Here is a 22917-nt window from a genome sequence, read left to right on the forward strand (position 1 = left end):
ACCCACATTTGTGAAGGGACCAAATCTTGTGGCTTGAACTCATGTTTATGCAGGAAATCTAAAGAAGTGTGAGGAACTGTGTCATCTGATCAAGTTCTTGGAAGAAAAGGACTAACTTTGAAGCTGAATCAATGTTCTGCACCTGTCCAAAGGCTCTCAACAGTTAAATGAGACTTCTTGATCACAAAGCACATGACTCATTGGACAAACATCATAAAGGATAAGACCTTCCTTATCTATATCTTTAATTTCTGTTTAAAGTTCAGATTCATGCTTAAACATCTCTTTTAAAATGGTCAATTTCATCTGCTTTGAAGTCTTTCTGCTCATGTTTAAAAATTTAAAATCAGTTTTACTACTGTAGAAAAACAACCGATTGTTTCCTCGAAACAACCGATTGTTTTGTGTCTGACCGCACTGTGAAGAAATCAATTTAATTTCTATCCATTGCATATCAAATTAAAGAAAGAATCCTTGGTCAATGAACCTGTGTTGAAAGCTAATCACGCTAAAAAAGAAGTTACAATAGTGATAAAAGAATATATTCCAAAATCTTGAAAATTTGAGAGCTTTTATGACTAGTCAAAGATCACATGTGATGACCATGTGATTTTCTGCTTTTTCTGACGTTTTCTGTGCAGGGCTTTCAAGTCCTTTCTCTCTGAAAATCTGGTACCCACTCATGTCATTGAATGCTTTATGATTATGTTTTTGCTATAAAATTTGTTGCAGTTGATCTCTTTCACAAGAACAAACAATTGCAACATCTCTTGCAATTCTTGTGTGAGCTTTTCTCTGCTTCTTCTCTGCCATCATGGAATCAACTCCTCCCACCTCAAAGAGAGTTAAAACCAAAGCAGTAAGGTCTGGAGGAAGGCTAGAAGGATGGTTTTCTGGTGATAATGATCTTATTGAAAGGTATAGGTTTTAGACTAGCACCAAAGTGATAAACAACCCCAAAGTTGTTTGCTTTGATTGGCTGAAAAGCTAAAAGCTAGATAATGTAAGAAGGCTGCTCAAAGATCAATCTCTCAGAAAGTTCTTGGAGATGAAGGGGAACATCTACCCAGATTTGATTAGAGTGTTCTACACAAATCTTAAATTTGAGGGTAACAACGTTGTCTCTCATGTGAAAGGTGTAGATATGGAGATCACCTATGATGTGTGGAATGCAGTGGCGGGTCTAAAGTATTCTGGCCTCATAATGAACAAGGGGAACCTTGGTGTAGTGGAGGATTTCAACAAAGTCCAATACTACAAAAGCTGTTTGAAGAATCAAAATGCTCAAGTTAGGACTTGTTCGGTTGGTGGCTTGAGACTTGATGAAAGCTTGCTGGCCCTTATTGTGACTTGGATTCTAACTCCAAGGGGGAGCAATCATTCTGTTCTTACAGAGGAGGACCTTGTGTATATCTACTGCATAATGAAGAAAATCAGAATAAATTGGATCCACATCATCAAAGAGTACATGCAAAAGGCAATGAGGTTAAGTGACTATCACTATCCATATGCTGTTTTGATTTCTAAATTTTTGTTGTATTTTGAAGTGAATCTGGAAGATAAAACATCTGAGTTGGTGAAATCAACTCAAGAGATGAACAATGGATCTCTCAGCAAAATGGGATTCACCAAAATAGGTGGCAAATGGATAGGCAAAGATGGTGACCATGGTGCTTCATCAAGTGTTGTTGCTAATCTTGAAGAAGAAGAACATGCTGCTGATATGGATTTTCAACATGAAGATCATCCTGAAACAAATCAAGATGCTGGACCCAGTGCTGGTGCTGGAAATCAGGAAGATGGAATGCCAACCATGTCTTCTTTTGAGAGATACATGGTCAATAGGCTTGATGGATTTGCGAAGAATCAAAGAAATCTCCATGATCTGTGTGTAAGCAACTTCCAGAGCATTGATAACAGGTTTAACAACATGGATTCTCGCTTCATGACGTTAGATGAATAAATTGAAGCTGTCCAAAATCATATTTTTATCTACAATATGCTGATGATGAATGAAGAAGGAAAAACAACGGGTTGATATCTCAGAACAACCGATTGTTTTTAGGGCTTGTATCAATTTTTTTTTCTGCTTCTGCTCTTTAATTCTGTTTTATCAAGAACTTTTTTCTTTATATCTCTTCTTTTTGTCTATTTGTGAAGACAAATAGGGGGAGATTTATGCTGTGTGTTGTCTCAGTTTTAAATTTATGCAAAACAGTTTATGGTTGTTTAAAGAAAGCCTTGTAAGTTTTTCTATGCTCTGATATACTGTTTCTGTTCAAACCCTATATCAGAAGTGCTTTGCTTAAACTGTATGTTGCAGGAACTGCTTCAGATTCAATCAAATCCAACACAAGCACCAGGGATTTGTCTTCATCAAATAGGGGGAGATTGTTGAACCAAGTGTGTTCAAGCTTTGAAGAATCTAAACCCTTTGAAGGATGATGAAAGGCTGGTTGTGCTTGTTGTTGTTGAGTTGTCTTTTAGATAGGATCTGGGGTAGATTTTATGTATAATCCACTCTTGATTGAATCCAAAGCATAAACACTCTCAATCCTTTTAAAAGAAAAGTGTTTTTCAAACTAAGTGAAAAACAACCTGTTGTTTTGTCGAAAAAACCGATTGTTTTATACTTAGGTGTTTTCCGAAAGGTTGAAAACTGTTTTTATGGTTGACTTGCTGTCAAATCCAAAACAACCGATTGTTTGTTTTGGTACCATAATAGAAAAATGTTTTGTGCTTTGACTGAGCATTAAATGATTTTCTAACTGTTTACGCTCCAATTTTTAATGCTTTGACCAATCTTTAAATGCAATGAATAGTTTGTTAAGATTTGATAACAAACAACAACTTTGATTAAATACAGAAAAACAGATTTGAGTTTTTCAAGAGATTGAGATTTTGAAAAGTTAAGATTGCTTAGAGATTGAGTTTGATCAAAGAGTGTGAGATAGGATTTTTCATCTTGTATTGATTTCAGATTAGTTCTATAACAAGTGTAATCCTGTATACTTTTTGAAAGAAACTTTCTGTGTGTTGCTGAGAAGTGTGGTGTGTTCTTGAGGGGATCAAGATCAACAATCTTAGTGTTGTTGTGCTGGGCCAAAGGAAGTGTGCATCTTAAGGGGATCAAGGTCACTTCTTTGGTTGTGTTGTAAGTGATCTAAGGTTGATTGCTTAGTGGATTTCCTCAGTGGTTTCTGAGAAGATTGGATGTAGCTTTGGGTTTAGAGTGAACCAATATAAACCTCTGTGTGCATTCTCTCTATCCTTAATCTCTTTAAATTCAGTTTTGATATTTGCAAACTGGTATAAACAACCGATTATTTATGCGAAACAACCGATTGTTTTTCTGGTGCTGTGCTTTTTGCTTTGTGTTTTGGCAAATTGATTTCCTTATCAACTGTTTCTCAAAGTAATTTCATTCTAGACTTATAAGTTTGCGAAAACTTTAAACCATTCACCCCCTTGATGTGATTCCAATAGCACAATATGAATGATTCTCGACATTCTTAGGAATCAACTTGAGTTGGATATGATGTAGGCACTTTTTTATAGAATTGGATCAAGGTTCTATGTTCAAGAACTCACCAAGACTAGTACCAAAACCCAAACTCACATGGAAGATCCATGTATTGTCAAATTGAATAAAAAACAACAACTAGAAATGAAGAAGAAGCAAAGAGGATCGACAAAAGCAAAAGGAACCGAAGCAAAACAGCAAAGGAACTAAAATACCGAACTGAAAATGCAAGAACACAAGCTAAGACATGAACATAAAAGGAGAAGGAAGGAAGGAGAAGAGGAAGCTCAAGAAGATGGAGGAATTGGTTGGATGATCACGCCACTTAGAGGATGGAGACTCCAAGATGAGTGTGTTATGCCGCCACTTGAGGTAACCAAGAACTCTCAAGATAAGACTAAGTGAGGAAGGCACAAAGCTCTCCAATTCTCTCTCAAATTGAGTAGAGTTTCATTAATACAAATTTCCAATCTGATTTTTACAAAGGCAAGCACCTTTATTTATAGCCTACGAAGTGCTGAAAAATAGGTGGGAAAATTCAAATAAAACTCATTTGAAATTCCCACCAAAAACAAGTCACATGGGAGGTGTGACATTTTTCTACTATGACACCTCCTAAAAACTACACCTACACCTACTCTCCTAAGTCACATGGATAATGTGACTTTATTTTACATTTTCACACTTCTTTATTTAATATCCACACCTCCTAAGAGTAATTCAAATGATGCTCTTTTATTTAATGTTTGGCCTTGCCCCTCATGGGATGGACTTGGGCTTGTTGGGCTTTGGCCTTCTTGGGCTTGGGCTTTGGGCTTGGGCCTCATCTTTATTTTATGTCTTCTTTTAATTTTGAGAAGACTAGAAGGAAGAACTTCAAATGTGAGGGTGGATGTCCTCTTCCTTCATTAATAAAAGCCTCCTTTATTTGATTCTCATCACCCCTCTAGTTTAAAGCCATACATTCTAACAAAGAGTGCTTTTCTCAATGGTTTTATCAATGAAGAAGTGTATGTTGAGCAACCACTGGGTTTTGAGGATCATCAACATCCCAATCATGTTTTTAAGTTGAAAAATGCTTTGTATGGGCTTAAGCAAGCTCCAAGGCAGTGGTTAAACAATCAAAGAATGGAATTTTCCTATGTCAATCAAAGTATTGCAAAGAAATCCTCAAGAAATTTGAGATGGAGAGTTGCAAGTAAACTAGCACACCTATGCCTTCAAGCTGTTATATGGATGCAGATGCTGCTGAAAAAGGGGTAGATCGAACAAAATATAGAGGTTTAATTGGTTCTTTACTCTATCTCACAATAAGTAGATCGGATATCATGTTTGTCGTATGTCTTTGTGTAAGATATCAAGCAAATCCAAAGAAATATCACTTCAAGGCTGCAAAAAGGATTATGAAATATCTCAAAGGAACTACCAATGTTGGTCTATGGTATCCTTCTTACTCACCTATACATTTAATTGGATATCCAGATTCTGACTTTGCAGGGTGTAAGCTAGACAGAAAAAGCACAATTGGCACTTGCCATCTTCTTGGATCAAGTCTCATTTCTTGGCATAGTAAGAAACAAACTTGTGTAGCTCTTTCCACTGCAGAAGCTGAATACATTGCTGTTGGGAGCTGTTGTGCACAAATTCTTTGGCTTAAACAGCAGCTTGCAGATTTTTTATTAAAGATCAGCAAGGTTCCTTTGCTTTGTGACAACACAAGTGCTATAAATCTCACCAAAAATCATATTCAGCACTCAAGAACAAAGCACATTGAGATTCGTCATCACTTCATAAGAGATCATGTGAACAATGGAGATTGTGAGATGAAGTTCATTGAAACAAAACTACAGTTTGCTGATATATTTACAAAACCTTTGCCAAAAAACAGGTTTTTCTTTTTAAGAAATGAGTTAGGCATTATTGACTCTCAAAATCTCTCTTAAACTGCTCTCTATGCATAAAGTCTATTTGAGAAGACAAATAGGGGGAGATTTGGTTTTTGTGTTTCTCTACAAACTGTTTCAAACTGTTAAATCTCTTTAATTTATGTTTTTAAAGTTGATTTTTGCTTCTGCTGATAGAAACAACCGATTGAATCGAGGAAACAACCGGTTGTTTGTTTGATACAGTGTTTGTTTTTGGCTGGTTTTTCTGCTCTAAGGTTTATGCAGAAAACTAGTTAATGTGCCAATCTAACCTGCTCTTAAAGATGCTCTGGTTTGCATAAGTTTTGTTTTGCAGGTGCTACTTCAGATTCAAACAAAGACCAATACAAGCAACCAGGGATTTGTCTTCATGACATAGAGGAAGATTGTTGATCAAGAGTGATCAAGTGCTTTGAAGAATCCAAATCCTATGTGTTTGATAAAAGGTTGGTGTTGCTGCTGTGTTTGGGTGGGATCTGGGTAGTTTAATTTGTAATCCACTCCTTTGTTGAATCTAAAGCTAATGTGTTTTAAATCCTTTTTGAAATAAAGTGTTTTTACAACTAAGTGAAAAACAACCTATTGTTTTGTCGAATCAATCGATTGTTTTACTCTTAGGAGTTTCTGAAAAGGTTGAAAACTGTTTAAGTTTGGTTGACTTAACTGCCAAACCAAACAATCGGTTGTTTCGTGGTTTCAACCGATTGTTTCTTTGAAAATCCTAACAGAATTTTGTTTTGGTGGTTGAATGTGCTTTAAATGATTTCCAACTGAATACGCTCCTTCATTAATTGCTTTGACCAATCTTTGGAAAGTATAAATTGTTTGTTTATCTTTTCAAACAAACGAGAGAAATAAATTTGAGTTTTTCAGTTGTGAAAAAGTTGATTTCAAGATTTGAACATTCACATCATGGTTTGGGTTTTCTAAGAGAGTGGAATAGGATTGCAATTGTATTGATTTCAGATTATTCTGTAAACAAGTGTAATCCCTTCTCAATATACTGTATTTCGGGTATTGTGTTGCCAAGGAGTGTTGTGTGCTCTTGAGGTGGTCAAGATCAATACTCTTGGTGTGTGTTTTTCCAAAGGGAGTGTGTTTCTTGAAGGGTTCAAGGTCACTACTTTGGTGGTTTGTGTGTTGTAATCTGGTTTGATTACTTAGTGGATTACCCAGTGGTTTTCTGGGGACTGGATGTAGCTCTTAGATTAAGAGTGAACCCGTATAAACTGTTGGTGTATCTCTCTCTTACCCTCAAACTCATTTAAATTTTGTTTTAAGTTTTACTGGTATAAACAACTGATTGTTTCCCAGAAACAATCGATTGTTTTTCTATTGCTTTGCTGTTTTATTGCTTTTGTTCTTGGCTAACCTGATTTCTATTCTGGATACAAAGAATTTTGTTAAACTTTAAAAATATTTCATAAACCTCTTTTAAACAATTCACCCCTCTCTCGTTTAAGGTCATATATTCTAACAGCAACTTCCAATTGGAGGTCAGAAATTCTAAACAAGTCCCCTTGTGAAAACCTAATTTTCAAATCATTCCAAATATCCAAAGTGAAGTCCATCCAAATAATGCTCTGTCTAATAGGAGTGGAGACAGAATGGACTAACCATGATACCACCATATTATTGCATCTCTTCCAAGCCGAGTATGTTGGGTGATTTTCATCTGGACAGGGATGCGAAGCTTGGATGAATTTCGCCTTGTTCTTCGCACTCATGGCCGTCATCACTGACCTACTCCAAGAGTGATAGTTGGTGGAGTCCAGCATCGGCGAGACCAACGACGCAGCTGGGTTTTCGTTGGGGTGCAGATAGAGGTAGCTAGCTGGTTGATTTGATTGGCTAGATGGAACCTGTTGCATTGCGAATTCTTCGGCCATTACTGAAAAAAGAAAGGGAGAAACCCAAGATTAGTTTCAAGAGATTTAAACGAAAAGGATCAAGATGCAGAGTGCGCAGCAGAGCTCTTCAAGAGAAGAGCTCTGATACCATAACACAGTAGCCACTTTTAAGCTATCTAACAAAGCAGAAGCGGTGCCCCTAGATGAACGCAAAATGATCTGTGATAGAGAAGCGTGAACCGACAAAGACACATAATTGACATAGACACAACTTTGGAGAAGAAAGTAAAAAACTAAGAAAATTGTATTACGTGTGTCTTTGATTACAAGGTAAAGAAGATTTAAAGAAAAGCTCTTGCTAATAGAGTTGGGTCTAAGGAGTACAATAAACAAAACCTAATGGGCCTATAAAAAAAAAAAACTGTTATAACAAAAATTAAACAAAAACTGTTTTATTAAATAACATAAACTAATACTGTTATCAGAATTAAAGAACCAATAATTCTTAAAGTATTATTAAAACATGTTGGTAAAGAACCAATAATCAATCATTCATCAGGAACTTTATTTTGTCTTCAACCTTCTCATGCACAAGATTTATTGTTCCTTCAACATGAATCGTATTCTCTCATGTAGCTCTGGTTGATTGTTTGGGAGAGAAGGGAAGAAACAACAACAAACAAAATGTACAAGTGTGTGTGCACACGGATCCTGTTTCTGAGGTGAGGAAAAACATTGTGTATATATATATGTAAGCAAACAAACAAACATTTTGTTATTACTATTTTTTATTTTCAGGTACTATGTACATTTTTAAATTTTTAGAATAATAAAAAATAAAAGAAACTTAAATATTTCTTAAAGTTTTATACTTTTGTTAAATTACATAATAAATATATTTTATCGCTAAAATATAATATCTTATTTTTTAAACTCCCGTTTTTTATTATTTTTAGCACTTTAAAATTTTCTTACTATTTATTATTATTATTTTAAGTTAATTATATTCTAATTATTAATATTTTAAAATTAATTAGGCAAAATTGTGTGGAGAAAGATGTTACTGGTTTGAGTAATGATTATAAATTTATTAATTACCCAGAAAAAATGACGGTGTTTAAAAAAAGATGTTATTGGTTTGAGTAACAATGATATGGTTTCTTTATGAAAAAAGATGGATTCAAAAAAATATAAGTTCATGTTCATGTGATCTTATTTCTGAGAAAAGAAAGATGGAACATGTTACGAAGTGGACTTTGAGCCTAACTCAACCCCATAAAACCGGCTCATAGGGTTGAGGTTTGCACCCACTTATATACAATGAAAGGCTCTAATCTCTAGTCGATGTGAGATCTCCAACACACCCCCTCATGCCGAGACTACCAACTCGTGCGTGGGACTATATATTGTGGGTGGTCCGATAGCGGCCCGATAGCGGGTGGCACGATAGGCCCAACAAATACTCGCTAGGATAGGCTCGAAATAGCTCTGATACCATGTTACGAAGTGGATTTTAAGCCTAACTCAACCCCATAAAACCGGCTCATAGGGTTGAGGTTTGCACCCACTTATATACAATGAAATGCTCTAATCTCTAGTCGATGTGGGATCTCCAACACATGGACATTGTATTAGCAGAATTTATGATCTGCTTGTTCATAATTATTGTATATTGTATATATTTTTATAGAAAATAAATTGAAAAAGTGGATTCAATCAAGTTCTGGTCAAAGAAGTAGATAAAAGGAAAACAACTTTCAATATTAAATTTGGAGTGGATTAGTCTTAGTCATGTCTTTTGGAGTTTTGGTATACTCTTGCATCATGTACTTAGGCTATTTATAGTCTCTTTTAGTATACTTGGATGGTATCTTCGTATATAGCGTGAATATGAATGATTACGTACATCATACATTATCACATATAATAAAGAAAAAAAACATATTTGTATGAATGATATTGTCTGTTATTGAATTTGTCAGCTATTCGTAGTCTAATCCTCTATTAATAATAATAAATGAATGTCTACTTGTGCTACTTCTAAAAGAAAGATCTAAACTTTAAAAACGGGATAATATTACTTAAAGATTAAGAATACAATAAAAATTTAACTAAGAACTATAAAATACATATTTCACTATGGGGACATTTAAACTTTGAACTAGAATATTGACACCCACCATGAGAGTAGGTAAAACTTTTCCTACTCCCACGGGTGCAGAAAGGTAAAACAACGACGACTATTCGCATTTGATGTACATGTAGTCTTAAATCGAAGAGATAAGAAATTCGTAAATTCGATTTATAAATGCAACTATTTACATAGCCGCATTTATAAATCGCATTAACGAGTGGCGTTTAAGGTTTCTTTTCTTTTTCGCAGTTGTTTGGGTTTCTAATCAAAAATTCTCAACTTTGATCTTTTCTGAAGAACATGGTCATTATTTTAGCATTTATTTTGATCTCTTGGTGCATTCATATCATATCTCTTCACATTCTTACTATTTCATCCCATTGAAAGTCCAGAAAACGCAAACAAAAATTTCCCAATGAAACGCAAATATACAATGTTGCAAGGAAACAACGACGAGGAAGACACAATAGAAAACAAACAAAAACCTTCCCAATGAAATAGTGACGTTAGCAATGACATAAGACAAAACATAAGAGAAATGGAAAACATACAAAAATCAATGGTGAAGAAGAAAAGAGGAAGACAATGCTTACCAATGGCACAACGACAATGCAAAGAAGGGAAGAAGAAAAGAGGAAGCACAATTAATGGGAGGAAGCACATAAGAGAAACGAAGCGTGTGAGAAAGGAGAGTATGAAAACGTAAGTGACGCACTTTTGAATTAGGATAAAAAAGATTTTAAGAAGGCGGTTAGTTGTAATAGCCGCATTCTTAAATCAAGTTAATTTAAAAAATGCCACCGCATTTTGAAAGACAACATCTGATCGTAAAAACACATTAAATAATGAATTGTTTTAAACTTTTGTACTAGTGCCCTATATAATAATATATACATTTTTTGAGAAATAATTGCAACATCATAAGCAATTAGAGACAACAAGTTCAACCTGGAGACAATGGCAATGTTGCTATCAAATTTTGGACACTATACACTAAAATGTAGAGGCCAAACACAAAGTAGGAAGAAGCCCAGGACAAGAATGACCGTAGGAAGAAGTCCATCTTGAGCAAGAGTGGTAAAGAGAAGAGGATCGCGTCGAGCATGAGCAGTTGCATGAATAAGAGAAGATGTCATGCCATTTAATAGAGAAAGTCATGCGAGCACATGAGTAGTTACAAAAGGGAAAAGAAGAACTGCAACATACCATGAGTTGACAAAGGTCAGCCAGACAGCTGTCAATTGAAGGTAGTGGGGTAAGGATGGCAGGTACATGCTCAAGCAGATCCACAACCCTTCTCCAGGGCGATCATGGAAGAACATGTACCCCCTCACTACATGGTGCCCAAGATCACACTATTTCCAGGATCAGGAGATTTAGAGAGGCACTTAAAAGCTGCTTTCCAAGTGCAAATGCTAATATCAGGTGGCTCAAATGTTGTACGATGCAAATGTTGTACGGGCACCACACTCCAATGGTTTAGTGGAATTCCTGATGGAGTCATAAACTCTTTCTAGACTTTTTCCCGAATGTTTGTGGAGAGGTTCATGACCAATAAAGTCAAACCTCCATGAATTATCGATCTCTTTGACACTAAGCAGCAGGAAGGCAACCTTTAAAGAGTTACCTTAATCGCTTTGACGAGATCTCGGTTCGCATACATCAACCCAATGAAGATGGCAAACCTCTAAAGAGTTACCTTAATCGCTTTTGCAACATCTTGATTCGCACACATCAGCCTAATGAAGAGAATGTGGGCTAACCTCTTCAGTGAGTACCTTATTCGGAACAAGGGCGATTCTATGGTTGAAATTTGACGAGGAAGTAATCTTAACTTGAGGTTGGAGGTTGTGTACTGGTAGTTAGTCTAATCTCCTATTAGTAAGGAATTTAACTTATCCTTATTAATCATTAATAGAAAGATTTAATAAAATCATCCAAAATTTTAGCCAAAAATAAATAGAAATATGCTTCAGATACTTGAAATCATTTAAAAAGATATAAACTTTAAAAATTATATAATATTAGTTAGGATTTAGAAAATAACAAACAACTCCAAAGGAGCTCAATTAGATGAAAAATATGTTTAAAGATTATTATAGATTGATTAATCCCAACAATGTAAGCGAGGTAAAAAATTTTATGGGTTAATTAGTTTATATAAAATATTTGTCTAAGATTTTAGCACGATAACCTCACCTTTGAATGAAATAATTAAATAAAATATTATTTTTCAATAAGGTGAAATCTAAGAAATTGTTTTTAAGAACATTAATTAAAGGAACATTTTATTAATGCACCTATTCTTGTTGTTTAAATTTTTCAAAATCCTTTGAAATAGAGTTTGATGTTTCAAATGTGAAAAGCCAATGTTACTTTAAAAGGGACATTCCATTGTTAACTTTAGTAAAAAGTTAAAGAGAAATCAAAATAGTTTTTTCACTTAAGATAAGTGACTTTATGTCCTTGTTTGTCTTTGCAAACTATGCAAGATTACCTTCTTAAAGAATTTGTGATACACAATGATAAATCCTACAATTTCTTACTCACTTTTTAGGATTTCTTTAACCCTTTAACTCATTTGATTTGTTACCTCTTCCTACTAATGAAGCAATGGCATGTAGTGATGGAACTTACAAAATGAAAATTGTTAAAGACTTACACATCCAAGTAAAGAAATACATAAAGAGAGGAAGATAACTTAATATGCAAAGTCTGTCAAAAAAAGAGAAGAAAAAAAGTGTTATGATTTTTTTTCCTAATAAGCTAAATTCCTTACAAAGGTAGTTGATCCTGCCGGTTGACCAAGCGCAAGAACGATGCCTCGTCACGAACTTTCCTCACCAGCTTTAACACCACGTGCGCTTCAAGTCCACACTACAAATTGTCTCTCTGAAAACCTGAAAACATAGTATGGCGCCTCTGCAGCCGGTGGCGCTCCGACGCTCAAGTCAGTAACAGGAACACCCCAAAAACTGAGAAAAAACTAGGTGCTGTGGAACCGTGCTCAAGTGTTCTCAATAATAAAAAAGAGTTGTATTGAACGTACCTCCAAATTCTGTTAAGTTTACCTTTTATACCTAGGTATTTTCTCTCTCCAGATAGTTACACTTTGGACGCGTGGACCGCATCCAACTCTACACGCGTCATCATCTGGGCTGGGGTAACTTAAGCGTCGTTTCTATGTAGCATCCAACTCTACACGTGTCATCATCTGGGCTGGGGTAACTTAAGTGTCATTTCTATGTAGCATCCAACTCTACACGTGTCATCATCTGGGCTGGGGTAACTTAAGCGTCATTTCTATGTAGCATCCCGTCACGCGGCCAAGTCTTTTATTCAAGGTGTAACCTAGCACATAACACACTCTGGAACGCCACCCGACAAAGCGAGTATCGGATGCAACAAAGTACATCATCTCTGTGATATCGCTTGTCGCAGGTGCCACCTTCCTCGCTGCCACGCCATGCATGTTCTAGCTAAGGAAACCTCGCCATCGACGAATGTCCACTCTGGGAATCCCGTCATCGATGAGCAAGTTGTTTCCTCCAACTCACTTAACCTCCATGCTTCATGCTGACGTAATAATCATCTTTACTGAACTTACACGCCTGAACTTACTTGCCTGAACCTCCAACAACTTCAACTAAGTTTACTGGGAAATCCGGCGATGTGCCTCTTGCGGCGATTCCTGACCACCTGATCTTCCATTATCTAACACGGCGATGATACGAAAACCTGGCGACAACCGACTATGTACACTGAAGAACGCCACTTCCACAAACGGCGACTGTATTAACTTCTTGACCACTCATCTTTCTCTTGTCCACGTGTCCCGCCAAGCACGCCCCACGTAGTCACTTACTGTCCACGTCATCACACCCGATGACCTGATCGGTACAGTAGTGGTTCCTTTCAAGTTTTAGAAAGAATAAATTTTGATGTGTCTAGGTTAAATCTTTCTAGTGATTATTGTGAGTTATAGTTTCAGTGTTAGTGAATTATCTTCCTTTGATATAAAACTCGCTCATGAACAATTTTTTTCCATGTGACTAATTATTAGGAGATTAATAATAAATTTTTCCTAATAAATATTGATGTTTCTTTTGGTGTTTGTAATATAGTGTCTTCATAAGTTTTGTTTTTTAACCATTGAATTTCATGAATTAGATTGAATATGAACCATTATCAACAAATTTTTCAACAACCACCATCTCGATACAATTCTAAAACATCAAGAATTGTTATCCTTTAATGTTTTTTACACAAGTACTATAATACAATAAATATTACATTAATAAAACTAGTGATAATAATTACTATAACATGACAACAAGTATAACCACCATCAATATTATGGAAAGAAAATGTGTTTAATATGTTGTGATCAGAAAATTAAGGTAAAGACAATCATAACCTACTTAATCATTATGAAAAACATAACAATATACTTAAAAACTAACTTGTTAAGTTTCCATAATTTTTTTTAAAATTATTAGAAAACATGGTGTACTATATTTTAAGTTTACCAAAGTTCATTTATTTCTTTTAATTTTAAAACATATATATGTTAAAAACTAAATAAATAAATAAAAACTAGTCACAATTTAATAATTAAAAATTAATTTGATTGGAATTAAAAGAAAATACAAACATGTTGCTCAAAATTATACTTAAATTGAAATCTTTGTTACATTTTTTTTAATAAAAATAAACTTAAATAATTTAATCATATTGATAAATATAACTAGTTGATTTCCTTTAAAACAATATTATTATAATGAATTGTATTTCTAAATACAAGTAATTCATTTTATTATTTTTTTAAAACTACTATTTTTTGTAAATAATTTAAGTTTTTTATTTTAAAAAAACTCATTCTAGTGAACATATGAAACATAACATAAATAAGAAAATAAAGAGGGAGGACCAAAACAAAACCCGAGTAAGAAAACCTAAACATGAAATAAAAGAAATTGGTATCTGTTATGGAGAAAATTCAAACTAAGACAAGGAAGCATAACAAAGTATAAGAAAAACTCTAACTTATTATCAACACCCAAATTAGCCAATTTATCAACACAATTATTGTCTTCCCTAAAAGTATGAGAAACTTTGAAGTTTATGCCAACACATAGTTCCATACACCTTCTCCATCTTCCCCTAATGGATTGACTCATCTCATATTGGCATGTCCCGCATTTGGCCTGCTCCACAAAAGTGACACGAGCTGAATTTGTTGGCCAGCCCTGCATAAGTGTTGACCTGCATAAGAAAAATTTATATTTTTTTATTATGATGTTTCTTACTACACCCCATCAAATTTCTTCTTGCATCTCATTAATTTCTGAATTTAAAACAATAAACAACAAACAACAACATTTAACAAAATTCAATATTAAAAAATTCAATTCAATCCTAGATATTGAGAAATTCCACAAATGGAAACGAACAAAAACTATAGGAGTGAAGAAAAGGAGCCCAAAACCGAAGAAAACTAACAGGAGACAACACTCAACCTTAAAAAAATTTAGAATGGAGTCAAATCGATTCTGCATGAAATATAAGTCACAAAAGAATCGATTTTGCATAAAAAACATGTGGGCTTTCCATCCAATATAGTGCAACAAAATTGATTGTCAACTGAAAAAATGCATGAAATTGATTTTTTTAAGTGTAGTATAGGCATGCAAATTGATTTTGAAGAATGTAACTCACCTCCAACCACAAATCCTTGTTTTCTTTGATGCTTAAGCATAGAAATCTCTCAGCGAAACCACTGTACACACTCATTGGACAAGGAACAAAGCTCTAACATGACCCTCGCTGGACAAGGAACAAAGCTATGAAAGAAGCTCTCTGCTGGGCAAGGAAGAAGTTCACACAACAACGACACAATGACAAATGATTTCAAATGGTGCACCACACATTCATGATTTTTTGAAGAAATTTTTTTAAAAGTTGTCAAAGATTCCGGAATGTGGTCAGTGTTCAATGATTCAGTTCACATGCTTGCACAATGTTAAGGGGGTAGTTAGGTAAAATACCGAAAATCTACGTGGCTACCCCTTCTTTTTCTGCTCATGAGAGAAGATGGAAATTAAGCACCCCTCACACACTCGTCTTCACATTTTCCTCCTAACTCACTTAAAAAACATGATAAATCTGTGCACTTCTTTTCGCGAAAGCAGTAGATACACCAGTACAAAATATCATTACCACGACCCTATACAAAGACAGTTAACACAAAACAATCGTTAAAAAAAGATCAGTTACATTTTCATAATTATTCAACCTTTTTAACGATGATTCTAGGACCAACTGTCATTAAAAGTGACTCTAGGTGGAAAACATTGATGGTTCTGTCCAAGAACTGTCGTTAAATGTGCTAACAATCGATAATAATGAAGGTTCACTCCCCAACTTTCGTTAAAATCCTTGTTTATTTCCCCCCGCGCCCTCACCTCACACTTCACTCTCACGCCCTCTCTCATTCTAGTATCTCTTTCTCTTTCACTCTCACGCTCTCTCATTTTACTCTTGCAACTTCATCGCCACTCCCTTCTTGCGCTAGAATAAATCACATCGCACCACCTCTGCGCCTTGTCCGCAACTACATCGCACCTGCACCGTTATCTTCCCTACACTGCGCCCCAGCACCTTTGCAGCATCCCCGGACAATGTCAATGACCTTGCATCCTCCTCCCTCTCACATTACCACTTTTCAAGTTAGTGTGTTATTTAGAATTTAATATTTTATTAAATGTGTTTATGTATTTATTGTACGTGTTGATTTTTAGTTTGGAGGTATCCAACCTTTGACAATGTTGATTTAGTTTTTAATGAATTAGATAGTATTTATATATTGAACACGTTTATTCTAAGTCTGGAGGTGTCCGACCTTCGACAATTTTGATTTAGTTTTATAATGAATTAGATAATATTTATATATATATATATAACGCGTTCATGCTGAATCTGGGAGTCTTCGACCTTCGAAATTTTTTATTTAATTTTATATAATGAATTAGATAGTATTTATATGTATTAAACGTGTTAATGCTGAGTCTACGGGTGTCCGACCTTCGACAATTTTGATTTATATTTTCTTAGTTTACCAGTTCTATAAATCAAAGTTGGATTAATACACCACATATAACTGATGTTTACGAAAGAGGGGAGGAAAAATTCATACAGTTTGCACAACATAATGTCTTTAGTAATCATAATGGAGTAAGAATAAGGTGTCTTTGTGTGAATTGTTTTTACGACAGGATTTTGAGTATTTTCGAAATTAGAGAACATCTTTTGTGTTATGGATTTTTGAAAAATTATACAGCATGGACGTGGCATGGTGAATTGTTAGACTTGCCAAGTGTCCGTAGAGCTTCAGAGTGTGTTGATTTCTCAATGGATGATAGATTAGAGAACATGATTCGTGATGTAGGAGCAGAATCTTTTGTTGAAGCAGTTTTCAAAAATATGTCTAATGATGTAGAGACTCCTTTGTATCTTGGTTCAACTAACTTCACACGATTATCAACAGTGTTAAGATTGATGAATTTGAAAGCAATGAATGGATGGACCGATAAAAGCTTTACAGAATTGCTTTAATTGCTGAAGGACATGCTTCCAAAAAAAAATGCATTACCCAATCGAAATTACGAGGCAAAAAGAATATACTTTTTCCGAAAGGTTTTATATAGAAATGAGTATGAAGATTTAAGAAGATGTCCCAAGTGTGGTTTGTCACATTATAAGGTTAAAGTTGGTCAAAATGATGAAATTGATGAAGTCACAAAGGAAGGTCCTCCTGCTAAGGTCGTTTGGTATCTTCTAATAATTCCAAGGCTTAAGCATTTGTTTACAAATACAGATGATGCTAAAAACCTTAGGTGGCATGTAGATAATAGAAATGTGATGAACTACTTCATCATCCAACTGATTCTTTATAGTGGAAAAATATTAATAAAGAATTTCCTGAATTTGGAAAAGAATCAAGAAACTTAAGACTTGGATTGGCAATTGATGGAATGAATCCTTTTTAGAAATTTAAGTAGTAATCATAGTTCATGGCCTATTTTGTTAGTGATTTACAACTTACCTCCTACTTTGTGTATGAAGTGCAAATACATGATGTTATCTATGATGATCTCTAGTCCAAAACAACCTGGCAATGACATAGATGTTTATCTTAATCCATTGATTCAAGATTTGAAATTATTGTGGGATGAAGGGGTTGATGTGTTTGATGCATTTAAGAATGAATCTTTCTAATTACATGCAATCTTATACTGTGAAAGGTCATAAAGCATATCCAATATCTGAAGAGAAGACATCATATGAGTAGTTAAAACATGGAAGGAAAATTGTGTATCTTCGGCATTGTAGATTTCTAACGAAATACCACCCGTATCATAGATTGAAAAAAGCTTTCAACGGATACCAAGAACATGACATTTGTCCCACTCCATTAAGTGGCCTTCAAATTTATGAAAAGGTAAAAAATGTTAATGTGACTTTTGGAAAAATGAAGAAGAAGAAAATTGTGACTGAAATATGGAAGAAGAGATCAATCTTTTTTTATCTTTCGTATTGGTGTAAGTTAGATGTGAGACATTGTATAGATGTAATGCACATAGAAAATAATATGTGTGACAGCTTAATCAGAACACTTATGAACATTAAAGGAAAAATGAAGGATGGTGTGAATGAACGTTTGGATTTGATTGAAATGAATATACGAGAGGAATTGGCACTGCGAGAAGTTGGTAAACGTACATACTTGCATGCAACGTGTTACACTTTGTTGAAGAAAGAGAAAACAAGTTTTTGTGAATGTCTTAAAGGTGTTAAGGTACCACAAGGCTACTCTTCAAATGTTAAGAGTCTTGTATCTATGAATGATTTGAAACTAATTGGCTTAAAGTCTCATGATTTTCACGTTCTAATGCAACAATTATTATCGGTGGCTATTCGTGGAATCTTGCAAAAAATGTTAGGCATACAATCACTCGACTATGTTCATTTTTCAATTCGATATGTAGTAAGGAGATTGACCCTCAAAAGTTGGATGAACTTGAAGAAAAATAATTATCTTGTGTCAACTCGAGATGTTTTTTCCTCCATCATTTTTTAATATCATGGTACATTTAGTTGTTCATCTTCTAAGAAAAATCAGATGGATGTATCTAGTTGAACGATCAGCCTTGGATGCCGCCACTGTCTGCTGGAGAGTGTGGACAGTCTCCATGAGTTGCTGCATGGTGATGTTGTGACCTCCTTCCTGTCCAGATGGACCTTGTCTCATATTCCTCATATCGCCTGGTAGCTTTGATCACAACTGTGGATGGGACCTAGTTTTATCGGACCCCACGTGGGCGCCAAATGTTCTTGCCGGTTGACCTGGTCGCCAGTTGACTCTGGGAACAGGTTGTGACTCCGTTTTCCTCTGCTGGAATTTGCTTTTTCCTTGGAATGTTGGAACGCGACTTCGTTTGAAAAAGACGGGGCCCTACCTGTTGATTGCACTTCGACGATCAAGTCAGTACTGGGCTAAGAAGTAATGAGAAAGTAAGCAAGTAGTTTCAGTCTTAGAAACGATGTACCTTTACTAGGGATCTCAAGTCCCTTTTATAGACTACTTTTAGGCTACTTCTTGTAACAACCCTTCTCTCACGAGAACCTTATCTCAAGTGAAAGTAGGTTTCATGGGAGGAGAGTCTGTTGAGTCTGTTACAATGTGCACAATCTTAGTAAAACAACCACCCAAAATCTCCCTCCTTGGAGTGCATAATCTTAACAGCATGGCCCTAGGGTACCAACTCATGTACCAACATCATGGAGCCCATCTGTTTAATGTAGGCGTACTAGCCTTCACGTATCATGCATGCGGCTTATTTCTAAAAGCCCTAGCGCACTTGGGCCTAGGCGTCTTTGGGGAATATTTACTTGTGCTAGACCCGAATGTACTATACACACCACATGCACTTTTTCAATGATCAGGCCTTACATATATATGAATTTCAACAAAAGCATTCTTGGGGCCCACTTACGTGGCCCATTAACTTGACCAGACCATCGAGCTGACCTGCTTCACACAGGTGTTGATGTCCAATCACGTGGGCGCTGAGCCTAACGCTTTGGTCCAGTACAGGTTGTACAAGCACATTTGTATATCCTGAATAATACTGATGAGGTATTACCATACTTAGATACACACAAAGACATTGTGAAATATAAGAATCCAAGGTAATTATAAAAATGGGTGTTAGTCGAGCATAACAAAAATTTCATGTCATGAGTTAAGCAACAAATCATGAATGATCCATCAACATCTGAAACATTGATATGGCTTGCAAATGGTCTAAAGTTTGATGTTTTATGTTGTTCTGGCTATGAAGTAAATGGTTGTTTTTCTTACACAAAGTCTCGAGATGATAAGAGTACAATGCAAAATAGTGGAATCACTTTGGAGGTAGAGTCCATGCAATTTTCAACTTCAAAAGATCAAAATTCCGTTGTGGGATCAATCCTTTATTATGGTGTCATAGTAGAAATTTGGGAAGTTAATCATACCAAGTTTGTGATACCTGTTTTCAAATGCAAGTGGGTTGAAAATAAGACTGATGTCAAAGTTGATGAATCAGAAATGACTTTGGTTGACTTTCGAAAGATAGGTTATCATGACAAACCATTCATAATGACATATCAAGCTTCCCAAGTTTTTTATATCCAAGACCTTATGTCTGAAAACTAGTTTGTTGTGCTACATGGAAAAAATAACATACTGACCTAAAAGATGAAGAACTAAATAATGACATTTTATGAGATTGAATCACTTAAAGGAACGACGATTAATAGAGAGTACAAGGATGTTGCTGATGTTGTACATGCAACTCAAAATGATCATGACGAAGAAATATATATTTGTATGTACACGTGTTTCAAGTTTAGTTTTAAATTATATAATTTTTATTATGTTTCAAATTCTTAATGCTTATCATATTTGTTTGACAATAAGAACATGACTGATGATGAAGTTCCTCGTTCAAGAACTTGTAGAGGACGTACTAGATTAAAAACTATGTGTATTAAGATAAATAAAGGTAAAAAAGTACCATTGACTATTGATGTCAACATTGGTGTCGCCAGTGGGCCAAATTCACATAATTTTAGCAGTTATCTCGGAGTGGTTGCTAGCGAAAGGATCTCTATCTTAATTCCTTCTTGGGATAACGTCACCGAGCACGAGAGAAACATGATTTGGTAGGATATTCTGGTATGTAACTATTTTTACTTTTTTCAATCTGAAGTTTGTTTCACTTTGTTCAATCTGAAGTTTGTTTATGTTTTTTATGAACTAATCATCCCAAGTATGGAATGTAGACGCATTATGATATCCCATGTGTAAAAGTTGAGAACGAAGGTTCTATCTTCAGTGGGTGTTAAGTTTTGTCAGTTTAAATCAAAATTGAGAACAACTTATATATATGGTGCAAGGAAAGGATAAAATCCTTGTACAAAATACATATTCCTTGATGAAGAAACTTGGTAGCAATTTGTACAGATTAAACAAACTGAGAAATGGTAGGTTAATATCACCTGTTTTATTTAGATGTAGTTTTTATATTAACGTTTTATTAAATTTTGAATGTTGATGATAGGATGTTCAGAAGAAAGCACAATCCTATCAAGCGCGTAATGAGACCCCACACTTATTGTCCCATGGTAGTTTTAAGAAGTTAGAGCAGAAGTTAATTCAACAAAAGATTAAAGCACGTTCTGCTTCTACTAAGGAAGGGAATTTAGATTCTTTGAACCCTCCATCCCCACCATCCCAACATGAGAAATGGAAGAATGCCCGTCTAAAGCAATCAGGGACATGGACTTCTAAGGAATCACAACGAACAACTGAATGAATTATAAGAAAGATGTTTTGTATGTGTTATTTTAAATTTAATACGTGTGTTGAAGTTTGACAATTTGTTTTCATTTGTTGTAGGATTCTCTTGTTGAGCAAACAACAAAGCGGATTTTAATCTTTATGGTTGCGAGGATATTCTTATTATTGCTATCGGACGACCTGAGCACCCTAGACGTGTTCGTGTTGCTAGATATGGGGTGGGGATCGCTCATACTTTGGGCCCTCATCACAATGCAAGGAACATTCGTTCAATGAATCTAGCCAGGAGTATTTGCTACAATATAGAAACAGATAAAGGTTAAGGTTACTCAAGAGATTAAAGAAAGCTTAATGGAAGGGTTTAATAAGTGGATGGATAGGGAGTTTGTAAAGCAGTTGGAAGGTTTAAGACTCTCCCAACAACCACCTGCTATGATACAAAATGACCCGCCTCCTATTAAGAGAGTCATCACAAAAGGGAGTTGTTCGACGGTTGATCCACCAGGGGATGACTTTGATTCAACTAGCCAATGTGAGTTGTATGTTGATTATGAGTCTTCCACCTGATTTGTGACCCTGGGCAAGTGTTACGAAGGGGTCACAATGTGACTCTTTCTTCTAATTTGATAAAGGTCACGATGGAGAAGGTCCTTTATGACGATGTTGCAATTCCTGTGCCAACATCAGAGGTGACAATTGTAGCAGAGGCATTACATACTTTCATTGCCTGATCTAGGCATCTCGTCAGACCTATATCAGAATCTATGGTATATCTTTGCACTAATAGGATTATATATAAAATATGTTATATATGTTAGAATATATGACCTTAAACAAGAGGGGGGGTGAATTTTTTATGAAAGATCTTCGCAAACTTTGAAGATATAATGAAGTTCAATGTAGAATCACAGATACAGAAATCTAGAAAGCAATCAAACAAAACAGTTTAAGTTGATTATCAGAAAATCAACCAGTTGTTTTTGCGATTCAACCGAATGTTTTTATAAACAGAGTTAAAAACAACTTAAAAGCAAAATTTAAATGAGTTCAGGGCAAAAGAAATGCACACAAGCAATTTATACCGGTTCACCCTTATCCCAAAAGCTACATCCTATCCCCAAAAATCATTGGGTATCTACTATGCAATCAAAATTCAGATTACAAACACACCACCAAAGAAGTGACATTGAACACCTCAAGTCACACACTTCCTTTGGCACACAATCACCACAGAAATCAGAACACCCTTTGATTCTGCACTTACACAACAGTATTCAGAAATACAAGAGATACAGAAAGGATTATAACTGATGAAAGATCAAATCAAAAGATTACAGCAATCCTATTCCACTTCTTTGAGAAAACCCAAAAGCTTGAATGCAAATCTTGAAAACTCAAATCTGTTTTCACACTTTCACAAATGTCTAAAAATAGTTATCACTTTTGAGGAGCGCATAACAACCTTTTTAAATACCCCAAAAGTTTGTTAAAAACATTTAAAACAGGAGCATATTCGTTTAGAAAATAGTTAAAGCTGATTTGAAAACTTAATAGAAATTCTGTTATGGATTTTAAAAAAC

General features: G+C 35.1%; 1 protein-coding gene and 1 long non-coding RNA gene across 2 annotated transcripts; both read right to left on the reverse strand.

Moving 5' to 3' along the window:
- Positions 1-6869: 6869 nt before the first annotated feature.
- On the reverse strand, positions 6870-7337 carry LOC137813968 (uncharacterized). The gene has a single exon (XM_068616472.1). The coding sequence runs from the start codon at positions 7335-7337 to the stop codon at positions 6870-6872; it is 468 nt and encodes a 155-aa protein (XP_068472573.1).
- Positions 7338-14378: 7041 nt separating this feature from the next.
- Positions 14379-15309, reverse strand: LOC137819692 (uncharacterized). The gene is made up of 2 exons (XR_011082375.1): positions 15151-15309; positions 14379-14697 (listed from the first exon to the last, which is right to left on the reverse strand). It is a non-coding gene; the product is annotated as an uncharacterized lncRNA (long non-coding RNA).
- Positions 15310-22917: the final 7608 nt, after the last annotated feature.

Source organism: Phaseolus vulgaris, chromosome 10 (assembly GCF_000499845.2).
Source record: "Phaseolus vulgaris cultivar G19833 chromosome 10, P. vulgaris v2.0, whole genome shotgun sequence".
NCBI classification, from domain to species: domain Eukaryota; kingdom Viridiplantae; phylum Streptophyta; class Magnoliopsida; order Fabales; family Fabaceae; genus Phaseolus; species Phaseolus vulgaris.

Coding starts and splice junctions, on each gene's coding strand:
- LOC137813968 (XM_068616472.1), bottom strand. CDS start 7,337: ATGGCCGAAGAATTCGCAATGCAACAGGTTCCATCTAGCCAATCAAAT.